At 51.1% G+C, this 14107-nt stretch overlaps 1 protein-coding gene across 1 annotated transcript in view; it reads left to right on the forward strand.

Annotated features, from left to right (window-relative positions):
* Positions 1 to 14107, forward strand: part of SSR4 (signal sequence receptor subunit 4) — a 37296-nt gene that overhangs the window by 6821 nt on the left and 16368 nt on the right. Inside the window, exon 3 of the mRNA XM_063936731.1 lies at positions 12426 to 12500. Coding sequence (XP_063792801.1) covers positions 12426 to 12500 — 75 coding nt within the window. The remainder of the gene's footprint in view (positions 1 to 12425; positions 12501 to 14107) is intronic.

The following is a 14107-nucleotide window of genomic DNA, read 5'->3' on the forward strand; positions in this document are numbered from 1 at the left end:
AGACAACTACATTATAACCGCACTAAGCATCATTTGTACATCACATCAGGTCATGTAGTATTATATAAATTAATCAAAGACCAACCTAGGCTATCAGTGGGGAGAGGCATGGGTATATTGGCACCATGGTGACGATAGCCACCTATCCCATATCTTGTAATATTTTACCGGGGCTTTCCTAGAAATGTAAACAAATTTTTCGTGGGACGCAACCGAATTCACTAGTGGTATCCATTTATTAACGTCGGGGCCGGCAGCCGCCATCCATGAGCGTGCTATCAGTACCTTTGCCAGAGCACATAGGTTAAGAGTATATCTTCTGGAATGGGCATCCAGTATCTCCTCGTCTATGACCCCGAGGGTACACACAAGGGGAGTAAACACTTCTAGGGGGATTCCCGTAGCGGCTATAATCTGTATCACCTCCCGCGAAAAGTCCTGCACCACCGGGCAGGTCCATAATAGATGCCAGAAGGTACCGTCAAGAGAGGCACACTTCGGGCATCTAGAGTCGCTCCGTCCCCCCATATTGACAAGACGTCTGGGAGTGATGTAGACTCTGTGTAATATAAACGGGTGTATCTGTTGAAAACGGGCCGATGTGGTAGCTGCGCGCGCAGCCCCCAGGGCTTCCTCCCATATTTCCAGGGAGATCGGTCCCACATCTACTTCCCATTTGGCTTTAAGGTGTAAGAGACTGTTAGAATGATGGGCACCGAGCAGAGCGGAGTAGAGAGCGGAGATAGACCCCGTTCCTAGGTTATCGGTCAGGAGCAGGTGGGCCGGAGACTTCCGAAGGAGAGGCGGAGCAGCCCCAAACTGAGACGTGCAAGCATGGCGAAGCTGAATATATCTGTAATAGTAGGATGCGGGTATATTAAACTCAGTTTGCATTTGTCCAAAGGAGATGAATGTACCCGAGGAATATAAGTGATTAATGGAGTAAACCCCCCAGCGTCCCCACACCGAACCTACATGTAGGGATGTAAAGTGTGTGAGAGCCCGAGTGTGCATCAATGGGGTGTCAGGATCCCATCCCTCTCCTCCTAACATGGAGTGTATCTGTCTCCAAACCATAATCGCTTGTTTGACCAACGGCATCTTTAGGAGTGCTACATTATCACTAAGTAAGAGCTGAAGGGGTGTCAAATTTATGTTAAGCGCTAGTAAGACGTTAGAGATTAATAGGTCCCTGGACGGATCAGATACCCAAGGAATAAGGTGGAACAGCTGAGCTGCTAAGTAATAAAATCTAAGTTTCGGGAGAGCCAGACCACCTGAGTCCCGGGGCCTAGTTAAAGTATCCAGTCCAATCCGAGCTCTACGGTTAGCTTCAAGGTTACGCTCATCCCGGGCATAGCCAGATTTCAAAGCTGCCACTCTCTTGATCAGGGTGCCACGGACATGTGCCTTAAAGGCATCCCATAGTATTGTGTCAGACACCGAACCTTGATTTTCCCGCAGAAAGACCTCCCATATCTCCTCCAACTCCGCATCGGTGCCCATCTGGGTCAGCCAAAAGGGATTAAACCTCCAAAACCGTGCCCCCCTAACATCTCCCATATCTAGACTAAGGATTACCGGGGAATGGTCTGATATGCCCCTAGTAGCATAGTGAACATCAATCACCCGCGGCAGCAGGCCCCTAGAAGTGAGGGCCAGATCTATCCTGGAAAAGGATGAGTAGGTAGGAGAAAAACATGTATACTGTCGTGTACCAGGATGACGAGCCATCCACGCATCGACCAAGCCCAGACTGTCCACCAGTAGCGCAAAGTCCCCCCTCCGCATCACAGGAGCATCAGGGGACCTTCTAGTTCGATCTAGAGCATGGTCGAGGACATTATTAAAGTCTCCAAGACAGACTATTGCAACATTCGGATACATCGCGATAAACTCAGCTGCCTTTCTAAGAACCGCCGGGGAATAAGGGGGCGGTATATAAACAGCCAGGATAAGTACAGACATAGCATAAACTTGGCATTTTATAAAGACATATCTGCCCCACTGGTCCAGCTGGACCTGATCAAGGACAAACGGGACCGACCTTCTAACTAGGATTGACACACCCCGTGAATGTGTCGTGTGGGTGGAGTGGTAAGCCCATCCCACCCACGGTTTCTTAAGAGCAAGGACTTTTGCCCCCACTAAGTGGGTCTCCATGAGGCAAATAATATCTGCAGCATATTGTTTCACATGTCGAAGCACTAGTGAACGCTTGACCTTATCGTTTAGCCCCCGGACATTCCAGGATAATAATTTGAGTTGGTTAGAAGCCATAAGTCAGGACAAAACATAAGATATGGTCGGTCCCGCGTATCCCCGCCAGACCCTCTACCTCGAAACTAGATGCAGTAGTAAAAATCAATAACCCCATAGCGTCTGCAACACATACAAAAAATGAAAAAAAGAAAACAAACAACAAAATACGTTCCCTCCCATCCTGCCCCTCCCCCACCCTGTATACCCTCCCGAACTGGGGCATACCTTCCCCCATTAACCTGTTCCCTTACAACAAAGAGAAAAAAAACAAAAATTAGCCTAACATGTGAGGGCAATGAGTAAAATGACCCAAAGACAAAAAGCGTAGGTCCCCCTCCCTCAGCTAAAAAAGGTGAGGAGATCCCACCCCGAGCCCTAAACAGAGACATCAACAAAATCAGAAAGTAAACTTGGCAGGAGCAATGCAGTGTTAGCCGAGTAATGCACTGCGATATGGATAACAGTAAGAAGTACCAGCCTAGACATAGGACTTTACATCACACATTAAGGATCAGGAGCAAGCGCCCGTCTGGCCGGGGCCCATCGATCCAACCACAGAGCAGCGTCCCGAGGTGTAGCAAAAAATCTTGATTCTCCGTCCGCCACTACCCTCAGCCTAGAGGGAAACAGCATTGCATACTGTAGATTAAGTTCCCTGAGGCGTCTTTTAATCGGAACAAATTGTGCACGTTCCTTTTGTACCTCCAGCGCAAAGTCCGGAAACACTGAAATTTTGGAGCCATTCCACATCAGGGGCCTCTTGGTGCGTGCCAAGGATAGAACTGCATCCCGATCTCGATAGTGAAGGAATTTCACTATGAGTGTGCGCGGCGGCGCACCCGGCGGCAGCGGCCTGAAAGGAATTCTGTGGGCTCGTTCCACCGTGAAGAATGGCGTGAAGGAGTCAGCTCCAAGAGAATTTTTCAGCCAAGATTCCACGAACTGCTCAGGGGAGCTGCCCTCCTCTTTTTCCGGGAGCCCCACAAAACGGATGTTATTCCTTCTCAGTCTGCCTTCCATGTCTAGCATCTTGCTTTTAATATCGGACAGCTGACCATCCATGGCTGTGACACGGGAGCTAAGCGGGGGGAGTTTATCCTCCAGCGTGGATGTTCGTGTCTCGACCTCACCGACCCGCTCTCTAATCTTTTGGATATCGTGGTGAATTATGGTCAGGTCGGCTTGTACTTGGCCTATCTTGTCAGAGAGACGGGATTCGCTAGCCGCCAGGGCTTCCAACACTTTATGCAGCACATCATCCGAGGCATCGCCGGAGGATGTCGAGTGGCTGGGGGACCCCGGTGTCGGGGCGTCTCCACCCCCATCCGACGCCGCCGCGCGCCCTCTGGGGGTATGCGAGTATTGTGCGAGCCGGGCCGCAGCTGATTTATGATGATTCTTCACCATTTTGTAGATATCTTATAGTAGTGCAGAATCAGTAGATCAGAGAGTATCAATCAGCAACCCAGAGGTTATGTGGTTCAGAATAACAGTGAAGTATGCACACACTGGAAACAGCAGGACACAGTCTCAGCTCCTCAGACCACCATATATAGCAGTTCAGTGCCTTTCCTCAGAAACATGCAGGGGAGACCACTGAGGAGGATACCCGACCCCTATAATATATGGGCTTCCCAGCCCAGGGCTATCTAGCACTCAGGCAGCACAGAAGATATGAGGGGGGGTTGAGGGTATCTCGGTTTACTGCAGCACTAGAGGGAGCAAGGAGAATGGTGTACAGGGTCCAGCAGTCAAGTACCTTATTCCCCCAGATGAGGGGGGGGACGCGGGTAGTACAGCACACAGTAGCTGGAAGGAGTATTGCAGGCTCCGGCAGGGTCTCTCATCGTTCCCCGTGTGATCAGCTCCAGCACAGCGCGTTCTCCAGGGGCCGCGCCAGAGAGCCGGGACCGGAAGTCACGGCGCCATATTAGATGCAGAGGGAGGCCAGAAAGGAGAAACTTTGGCGCTCCGAGTCTCCGCAGTCCGCGCCCGTCCGGCGGCTCCCGACGGTCTCACAGCTGCCCCAGACCTTCCCCTGTCCGCCAAGGTATTTTGGGCTCGGGGGGGTCCACACAGGATGTCCAAACGGATATACGGGAGTGGAGAGCACTCACGCCGAGCTGCTACTCCATGTCCCGTTAGGCCACGCCACCCATTCCTACGCTTATTAAAGCTAGGAAAGATGTAACCGTACAACATTATCACCGCATATGGCGAAAATATGTTGCGTGGTGTGAGGCCAGGAAGGCCCCAACGGAGGAATTCCAGCTAGGTCGATTTCTGCACTTCCTACAGTCAGGGGTGACTATGGGCCTAAAATTGGGGTCCATTAAGGTCCAGATTTCGGCTCTGTCGATTTTCTTCCAAAAAGAACTGGCTTCACTGCCTGAAGTTCAGACATTTGTCAAGGGAGTGCTGCATATTCAGCCTCCTTTTGTGCCCCCAGTGGCACCGTGGGACCTCAACGTGGTGTTGGGTTTCCTAAAGTCACATTGGTTTGAGTCACTCAAAACCGTGGAGTTAAAATATCTCACGTGGAAAGTGGTCATGCTTTTGGCCTTGGCTTCGGCAAGGCGGGTGTCAGAATTGGCAGCTTTGTCATGTAAAAGCCCCTATTTGATTTTCCATATGGATAGGGCAGAATTGAGGACTCGTCCCCAATTTCTTCCTAAGGTGGTATCAGCTTTTCACTTGAACCAACCTATCGTGGTGCCTGCGGCTACTAGGGACTTGGAGGACTCCAAGTTACTGGACGTAGTCAGGGCCTTGAAAATTTATGTTTCCAGGACGGCTGGAGTCAGGAAGACTGAATCGCTATTTATCCTGTATGCACCAAACAAGATGGGTGCTCCTGCTTCAAAGCAGACTATTGCTCGCTGGATTTGTAGCACAATTCAGCTTGCGCATTCTGTGGCTGGCCTGCCACAGCCTAAATCTGTAAAAGCCCATTCCACGAGGAAAGTGGGCTCTTCTTGGGCGGCTGCCCGAGGGGTCTCGGCTTTACAACTTTGCCGAGCTGCTACTTGGTCAGGGGCAAACACGTTTGCAAAATTCTACAAATTTGATACCCTGGCTGAGGAGGACATTGAGTTCTCTCATTCGGTGCTGCAGAGTCATCCGCGCACTCCCGCCCGTTTGGGAGCTTTGGTATAATCCCCATGGTCCTTACGGAGTCCCCAGCATCCACTAGGACGTTAGAGAAAATAAGATTTTACTCACCGGTAAATCTATTTCTCGTAGTCCGTAGTGGATGCTGGGCGCCCGTCCCAAGTGCAGACTGTCTGCAATACTTGTATATAGTTATTGTTAACTAAAAGGGTTATTGTTGAGCCATCTGAGAGGCTCTGTTATGTTCATACTGTTAACTGGGTATAATATCACGAGTTATACGGTGTGATTGGTGTGGCTGGTATGAGTCTTACCCGGGATTCAAAATCCTTTCATTATTGTGTCGGCTCTTCCGGGCACAGTATCCTTACTGAAGTCTGGAGGAGGGTCATAGTGGGAGGAGCCAGTGCACACCAGGTAGTCCTAATTCTTTCTTAGCTGTGCCCAGTCTCCTGCGGAGCCGCTATTCCCCATGGTCCTTACGGAGTCCCCAGCATCCACTACGGACTACGAGAAATAGATTTACCGGTGAGTAAAATCTTATTTTCTCTGACGTCCTAGTGGATGCTGGGGACTGCGTAAGGACCATGGGGAATAGCGGCTCCGCAGGAGACTGGGCACAACTAAGAAAGATTTAGGACTACCTGGTGTGCACTGGCTCCTCCCTCTATGCCCCTCCTCCAGACCTCAGTTAGAATTTTGTGCCCGGCCGAGCTGGTTGCACACTAGGGGCTCTCCTGAGCTCTTAGAAAAGAAAGTATATTTAGGTTTTTTATTTTCAGTGAGATCTGCTGGCAACAAACTCACTGCTACGAGGGACTGAGGGGAGAAGAAGCGAACCTACCTGCTTGCAGCTAGCTTGGGCTTCTTAGGCTACTGGACACCATTAGCTCCAGAGGGATCGAACACAGGCCCAGCCTCGGTCGTCCAGTCCCGGAGCCGCACCGCCGTCCCCCTTGCAGAGCCAGAAGCAAGAAGAACGTCCAGGAAATCGGCGGCTGAAGACTCCGGTCTTCATTAAGGTAGCGCACAGCACTGCAGCTGTGCGCCATTGCTCCCCATGCACACCACACACTCCGGTCACTGATGGGTGCAGGGCGCTGGGGGGGGGGCGCCCTGGTCTGCAATAAGAGTACCTTAGCTTGGCAAAAAAACACATAATATAGTCAGTAAGACTATATATGTGTAAAATCCCCTGCCAAAAATATCCTGAAAAAAGCGGGAGAAGTCCGCCGAGAAGGGGGCGGGGCTATCTCCCTCAGCACACTGGCGCCATTTCCTCTCACAGCTCCGCTGGAAGGACGCTCCCAAGGCTCTCCCCTGCAGTTTCCAGGCTCAATAGGGTAAGAAAGAGAGGGGGGGCACTAAATTTAGGTGCAAACTGTGTATTATAGCAGCTATAGGGGAAAAATCACTGTGTGTAGTGTGTATCCCTGCATTATATAGCGCTCTGGTGTGTGCTGGCATACTCTCTCTCTGTCTCCCCAAAGGACTTTGTGGGGTCCTGTCCTCAGTCAGAGCATTCCCTGTGTGTGTGCGGTGTCGGTACGGCTGTGTCGACATGTTTGATGAGGAGGCTTATGTGGAGGCGGAGCAGGTGCCGATAAATGTGATGTCACCCCCTGCGGGGTCGACACCTGAATGGATGGACATGTGGAAGGAATTACGCGACAGTGTCAACTCCTTACATAAAAGGTTTGACGACATAGCAGATGTGGGACAGCCGGCTTCTCAGCCCGTGCCTGCCCAGGCGTCTCAAAAGCCATCAGGGGCTCTAAAACGCCCACTACCTCAGATGGCAGACACAGATGTCGACACTGATACTGACTCCAGTGTCGACGACGATGAGACTAGTGTACACTCCAATAGAGCCACTCGTTATGATTACGGCAATGAAAAATGTGTTGCACATTTCTGATATTACCCCAGGTACCACAAAAAAGGGTATTATGTTTGGGGAGAAAAAACTACCAGTGGTTTTTTCCCCCATCTGATGAATTAAATGAAGTGTGTGAAGAAGCGTGGGCTTCCCCCGATAAGAAACTGGTAATTTCTAAAAAGTTACTAATGGCGTACCCTTTCCCGCCAGAGGACAGGTCACGTTGGGAGACATCCCCTAGGGTGGATAAAGCGCTCACCCGTCTGTCAAAAAAGGTGGCACTACCGTCTCCGGACACGGCCGCCCTAAAGGAGCCTGCGGATAGAAAGCCGGAGGCTATCCTGAAGTCTGTATATACACACTCAGGAATTATACTGAGACCGGCTATTGCTTCAGCATGGATGTGCAGTGCTGCAGCTGCGTGGTCAGATTCCCTGTCGGAAAACATTGATACCCTAGACAGGGGCACTATATTGCTAACCATAGAGCATATTAAAGACGCTGTCTTATACATGAGAGATGCACAGAGGAATATTTGCCGGCTGGCATCTAAAATAAATGCAATGTCCATTTCTGCCAGGATAGGATTGTGGACTCTGCAGTGGACAGGAGATACAGATTCTAAAAGGCACATGGAAGTTTTGCCTTACAAGGGTGAGGAGTTGTTTGGGGATGGTCTCTCGGACCTCGTTTCCACAGCGACAGCTGGGAAGTCAGCATTTTTACCCCATGTTCCCTCACAGCCAAAGAAAGCATCGTATTATCAGGTACAGTCCTTTCGGCCCCAGAAAGGCAAGCGGGTTAGAGGCGCGTCCTTTCTGCCCAGAGGCAGAGGTAGAGGGAAAAAGCTGCAACATACAGCCAGTTCCCAGGAACAAAAGTCCTCCCCCCGCTTCCTCTAAGTCCACCGCATGACGCTGGGGCTCCACAGGTAGAGCCAGGTACGGTGGGGGCCCGTCTCAAGAACTTCAGCGACCAGTGGGCTCGCTCACGGGTGGATCCCTGGATTCTACAAGTAGTATCTCAGGGGTACAAGCTGGAATTCGAGACGTCTCCCCCTCGCCGTTTCCTCAAATCTGCCTTGCCAACAGCTCCCCCGGACAGGGAGGCAGTGCTGGAGGCGATTCACAAGCTGTATTCTCAGCAGGTGATAATCAAGGTACCCCTCCTTCAACAAGGACGGGGTTACTATTCCACAATGTTTGTGGTACCGAAACCGGACGGTTCGGTGAGACCCATTTTAAATGTAAAATCCTTGAACACTTATATAAGAAGGTTCAAGTTCAAGATGGAATCGCTCAGGGCGGTGATTGCAAGCCTGGACGAGGGGGATTACATGGTATCACTGGACATCAAGGATGCTTACCTGCATGTCCCAATTTACCCTCCTCACCAGGAGTACCTCAGATTTGTGGTACAGGACTGTCATTACCAATTCCAGACGTTGCTGTTTGGTCTGTCCACGGCACCGAGGGTATTTACCAAGGTAATGGCCGAAATGATGATACTCCTTCGGAAAAAGAGAGTTTTAATTATCCCGTACTTGGACGATCTCCTTATAAAGGCGAGGTCCAGGGAACAGTTGTTGATCGGAGTAGCACTAGCTCGGAAGTGCTACAACAGCACGGCTGGATCCTGAATATTCCAAAGTCGCAGCTGGTTCCTACAACGCGTCTACTGTTCCTGGGGATGGTTCTGGACACAGAACAGAAAAAAGTGTTTCTCCCGGAGGAGAAGGCCAAGGAGTTGTCATCCTCTAGTCAGAGACCTCCTAAAACCAAAACAGGTGTCGGTGCACCACTGCACGCGAGTCCTGGGAAAGATGGTGGCTTCTTACGAAGCAATTCCATTCGGAAGGTTCCATGCAAGGATCTTTCAGTGGGATCTGTTGGACAAGTGGTCCGGATCGCATCTTCAGATGCATCGGCTGATAACCCTGTCTCCAAGGGCCAGGGTGTCGCTGCTGTGGTGGCTGCAGAGTGCTCATCTTCTTGAGGGCCGCAGATTCGGCATACAGGACTGAATCCTGGTGACCACGGATGCCAGCCTTCGAGGTTGGGGGGCAGTCACACAGGGAAGAAACTTCCAGGGACAATGGTCGAGTCAGGAGACTTCCCTACACACTAAGGGCCATTTACAATGCCCTAAGTCGGGCAAGACCCCTTCTTCAACACCAGCCGGTGCTGATCCAGTCAGACAACATCACGGCGGTCGCCCATGTAAACCGACAGGGCGGCACAAGAAGCAGGATGGCGATGGCAGAAGCCACAAGGATTCTCCGATGGGCGAAAAATCATGTGTTAGCACTGTCAGCAGTGTTCATTCCCGGAGTGGACAACTGGGAAGCAGATTTTCTCAGCAGATACTACCTCCACCCGGGAGAGTGGGGACTTCATCCAGAAGTCTTCCAAATGGTTGTACACCGGTGGGAAAGGCCACAGGTGGACATGATGGCGTCCCGCCTCAACAAAAAGCTAAAAAGATATTGCGCCAGGTCAAGGGACCCTCAGGCGATAGCTGTGGACGCTTTAGTGACACCGTGGGTGTACCAGTCGGTTTATGTGTTCCCTCCTCTTCCTCTCATACCCAAGGTACTGAGGATAATAAGAAGGAGAAGAGTAAGAACTATAATCATTGTTCCGGATTGGCCAAGAAGAGCTTGGTACCCAGAACTTCAAGAAATGATATCAGAGGAACCATGGCCTCTGCCGCTCAGACGGGACCTGCTGCAGCAGGGACCCTGTCTGTTCCAAGACTTACCGCGACTGCGTTTGACGGCATGGCGGTTGAACGCCGGATCCTGAAGGAAAAGGGCATTCCGGAGGAAGTCATCCCTACGCTGATTAAAGCTAGGAAGGAGGTGACCGCAAACCATTATCACCGCATATGGCGTAAATATGTTGCGTGGTGTGAGGCCAGAAGGGCCCCAACGGAGGAATTTCAGCTGGGTCAATTTCTGCACTTCCTACAGTCGGGTGACTATGGGCCTAAAATTAGGTTCCATTAAGGTCCAGATTTCGGCTCTGTCGATTTTCTTCCAAAAAGTACTGGCTTCACTGCCTGAAGCTCAGACGTTTGTTAAAGGAGTGCTGCATATTCAGCCCCCTTTTGTGCCTCCAGTGGCACCTTGGGATCTCAACGTGGTGTTGGATTTCCTTAAGTCACATTGGTTTGAGCCACTTAAAACCGTGGAACTAAAATATCTCACGTGGAAAGTGGTCATGCTGTTGGCCTTGGCTTCGGCCAGGCGTGTGTCAGAATTGGCGGCTTTGTCATGTAAAAGCCCTTATCTGATTTTCCATATGGATAGGGCGGAATTGAGGACTCGTCCCCAATTTCTTCCTTAGGTGGTATCGGCGTTTCATTTGAACCAACCTATTGTGGTGCCTGCGGCTACTCGGGACTTGGAGGATTCCAAGTTGCTGGACGTAGTCAGGGCCCTGAAAATCTATGTTTCCAGGACGGCTGGAGTCGGGAAAACTGACTCGCTATTTATCCTGTATGCGCCCAACAAGCTGGGTGCTCCTGCTTCAAAGCAGTCTATTGCTCGCTGGATCTGTAGTACGATTCAACTTGCACATTCTGCGGCTGGACTGCCGCATCCTAAATCTGTAAAAGCCCATTCCACGAGGAAAGTGGGCTCTTCTTGGGCGGCTGCCCGAGGGGTCTCGGCTTTACAACTTTGCCGAGCTGCTACTTGGTCGGGTTCAAACACATTTGCTAAATTCTACAAGTTTGATACCCTGGCTGAGGGGGACCTTGAGTTTGCTCATTCGGTGCTGCAGAGTCATCCGCACTCTCCCGCCCGTTTGGGAGCTTTGGTATAATCCCCATGGTCCTTACGGAGTCCCCAGCATCCACTAGGACGTTAGAGAAAATAAGAATTTACTCACCGGTAATTCTATTTCTCGTAGTCCGTAGTGGATGCTGGGCGCCCATCCCAAGTGCGGATTGTCTGCAATACTTGTATATAGTTATTGCCTAACTTTAGGGTTATTGTTTGGAGCCATCTGTTTGAGACGCTCAGTTGTTATTCATACTGTTCACTGGGTATAGTATCACGAGTTGTACGGTGTGGCTGGTATGAGTCTTACCCGGGATTCCAAATCCTTTCCTTATTGTGTCAGCTCTTCCGGGCACAGTTTCCTAACTGAGGTCTGGAGGAGGGGCATAGAGGGAGGAGCCAGTGCACACCAGGTAGTCCTAAATCTTTCTTAGTTGTGCCCAGTCTCCTGCGGAGCCGCTATTCCCCATGGTCCTTACGGAGTCCCCAGCATCCACTACGGACTACGAGAAATAGAATTACCGGTGAGTAAATTCTTATTATTTTCCAATGAAAATTATTGATTTATAGTTACTTAAAGCTACACTCCTAGATGGACATGGCGGTTACTTCTGCTCACTAATTTGAAATGGTTGCAGATGTGGGTGTGAGCAAAAGGATTAGTCCGCTATTGGGCCCCTTTCACGCTAGCTGGTCTTGACCGGCATGGCAAACTCCCGGACGGCTGTTTGCTGTGCCAGGATTGTAGTGAATACTTAAGCCGGATGAGTCCTTCAACACAGCACGGACATGGCCTGGTCGTCGTGTAGCAGCCGGATCTAGCCACTGAATAGGACAACTGCCGGGCTGTGGCTGTGCCGCCCCTGAAGGCAGTGTGTGTGTGTGTGTGTGTGTGTGTGAATGGGCTGTTTGTGCCGTGCTGCTGCACATGTGGACAGCATTAAACACGGCTCAAAGCTGTGTGTGTGTGTGTGTGTGGCACTGCTAGCAAAAAAACTCAGACTTTTGTCCGGATTTTTGAGTGTGAAATGGCTCTGTGTTATCACAGATAGTGGATTGCTATTGGTCTTTCTGATTACAAGTGCATGGCCGCACCACAGATCCCTGGAATCCGGCGGCTGCAGGCAGACTGCACAGAGAGGTTCCTTGGGCACTGGGGACTTGTGCCCTGTGTAGGATGAGGCTATGATTTTTACAGAAAAGCCAGTACTGGAAGAGTCATTACTACAGTATGGAAAAGCTTATACAAACAATGTGTGTTACTGTGGCCTTATTTCATGCTGTATATTGCTGCCGTCAAAGAACGTTCACTGTTTTTGCATACAAATAACTTGTAAAATATCTACTTCCATTGTATTGACCAAGCTCCTGCTTTTTCCCTCTTTGCAGAACGTTGCTCTTTATGCAGATGTGAATGGAAAACAATTTCCTGTCACCAGGGGCCAGGACATTGGTAGATATCAGGTAGGAAATTGAATATGAACCGCTTGACTAACCAGACTTATATATATGTATGTATGTATGTATATGTGTGTATGTATGTATGTATATGTGTATGTATATGTATATGTGTGTGTGTGTGTGTGTGTGTGTGTGTATATATATATATATATATATATATATATATATATATATATATATATATATAATATAATATAATGTGTGTATGTACGGCACTCAGGACTCTGGTAATCCAGGCAAAGCAGGCCCTTCTGACTGTCAACGTTTCAATTTATTAAGAGTCCTGAGTGCCGTACGTCCATGCACTAGAATTACCTTCCTGCACAAGAGGGTCAAGTAAGGGAACCGGACAGTCATTTGCCTACACCAGAGAGTGACGGATCACTACACACAAATATATTGGGGTTCAATATTTGTGTTATATGGAGTATCACCTGCATTCCTTTGTTAGTGGTTAAATATTGCACAATGAAAGGGCGTGCGATGGTGAAGGAGGCGCAGCCCCTTGCGACGGCGTGAACAGCACCTGCAGACCACAATGTACAGAATGTAGCGGGTGCGGGGGGTACTGCGGATGGTGTCTGTAGATGCTGCGGATGGAGGGGGGGCGGAAGTGGGGGTGGGGCCCGGATGGGGAAGGGTTGGGAGGTGCTGCGGGTGGGGGAGGGGCAGAGGAGTGGGGGATGCAGATGGGGGAGGGGTCCGGAGCCACTGCAGGTGGGGGAGGGGCAGGTGTGGGGATGTTACAGATGGGTGAAGGGTTCCGGAGGTGCTGTGGGATGGGAAGGGGCGGGAGTGCCACTGGTGGGGTAGGGGTCCGTAGGCGCCATGGGTAGGGGAGGGGCAGATACGGGTGTTGCGGCAGATGGGGAAGGAGGTCCGGAGGTGCTGCAGGTGGTGGTGGGGCAGGTGGGGGAGGGGTGGGTGAGGGGGGGACCGCGGATGGAGGAGGGTGTCTGCAGATGCTGCGGGTGGAGGGGGGCAGGTGTGGGGGAGACATATAAGGGGGGTGAATGGTGGAGGGGGCCTGGAGATTGCTGGGGGTGGTGAAGGGGCGGAGGAGTGGGAGCTGCGGGTGATGTAGGGGGTCTGGAGGCACAGCATGTGGGGGAGGGGAAGGTGCGGAGGTGTGGTGCATTGGGGAGAGGTCTGGAGGTGCTGCGGGTACTGTACCTGCCAAAAAGGTAGTTGGAGGGTATGCAGTAACAGGGCCAGGACAGGGGTGACAGAGTCAGAACAGGGTTGACTGGGCCAGGACAGGGGTGACAGAGTCAGAACAGGGTTGACTGGGCCAGGACAGGGGTGACAGGGTCAGAACAGGGGTGACGGGGCCAGGGGTGACGGGGCCAGGACAGAAATGACAGGGACAGGATAGGGGTGACAGGGTCAGTGTAGGGGCGGCAGGACCAGGACAGGGGTGTCAGGGCCAGTATAGGGTTGACAGGGCAAGCACAGGGGTGACAGGGCCAGGATAGGGGTAGCAGGGCCAGGATAAGGGTGACAGGGCCAGGATAAGGGTGAAAGGGCCAGGATAAGGGTGGCAGGTCAAGGCCAGGGGTTACAGGGACATGACAGAACACAGGGCACGGGAGAGATTGGTATTAGGGACA

This window comes from Pseudophryne corroboree, chromosome 8 (genome assembly GCF_028390025.1).
Source record: "Pseudophryne corroboree isolate aPseCor3 chromosome 8, aPseCor3.hap2, whole genome shotgun sequence".
Lineage (NCBI taxonomy): Eukaryota > Metazoa > Chordata > Amphibia > Anura > Myobatrachidae > Pseudophryne > Pseudophryne corroboree.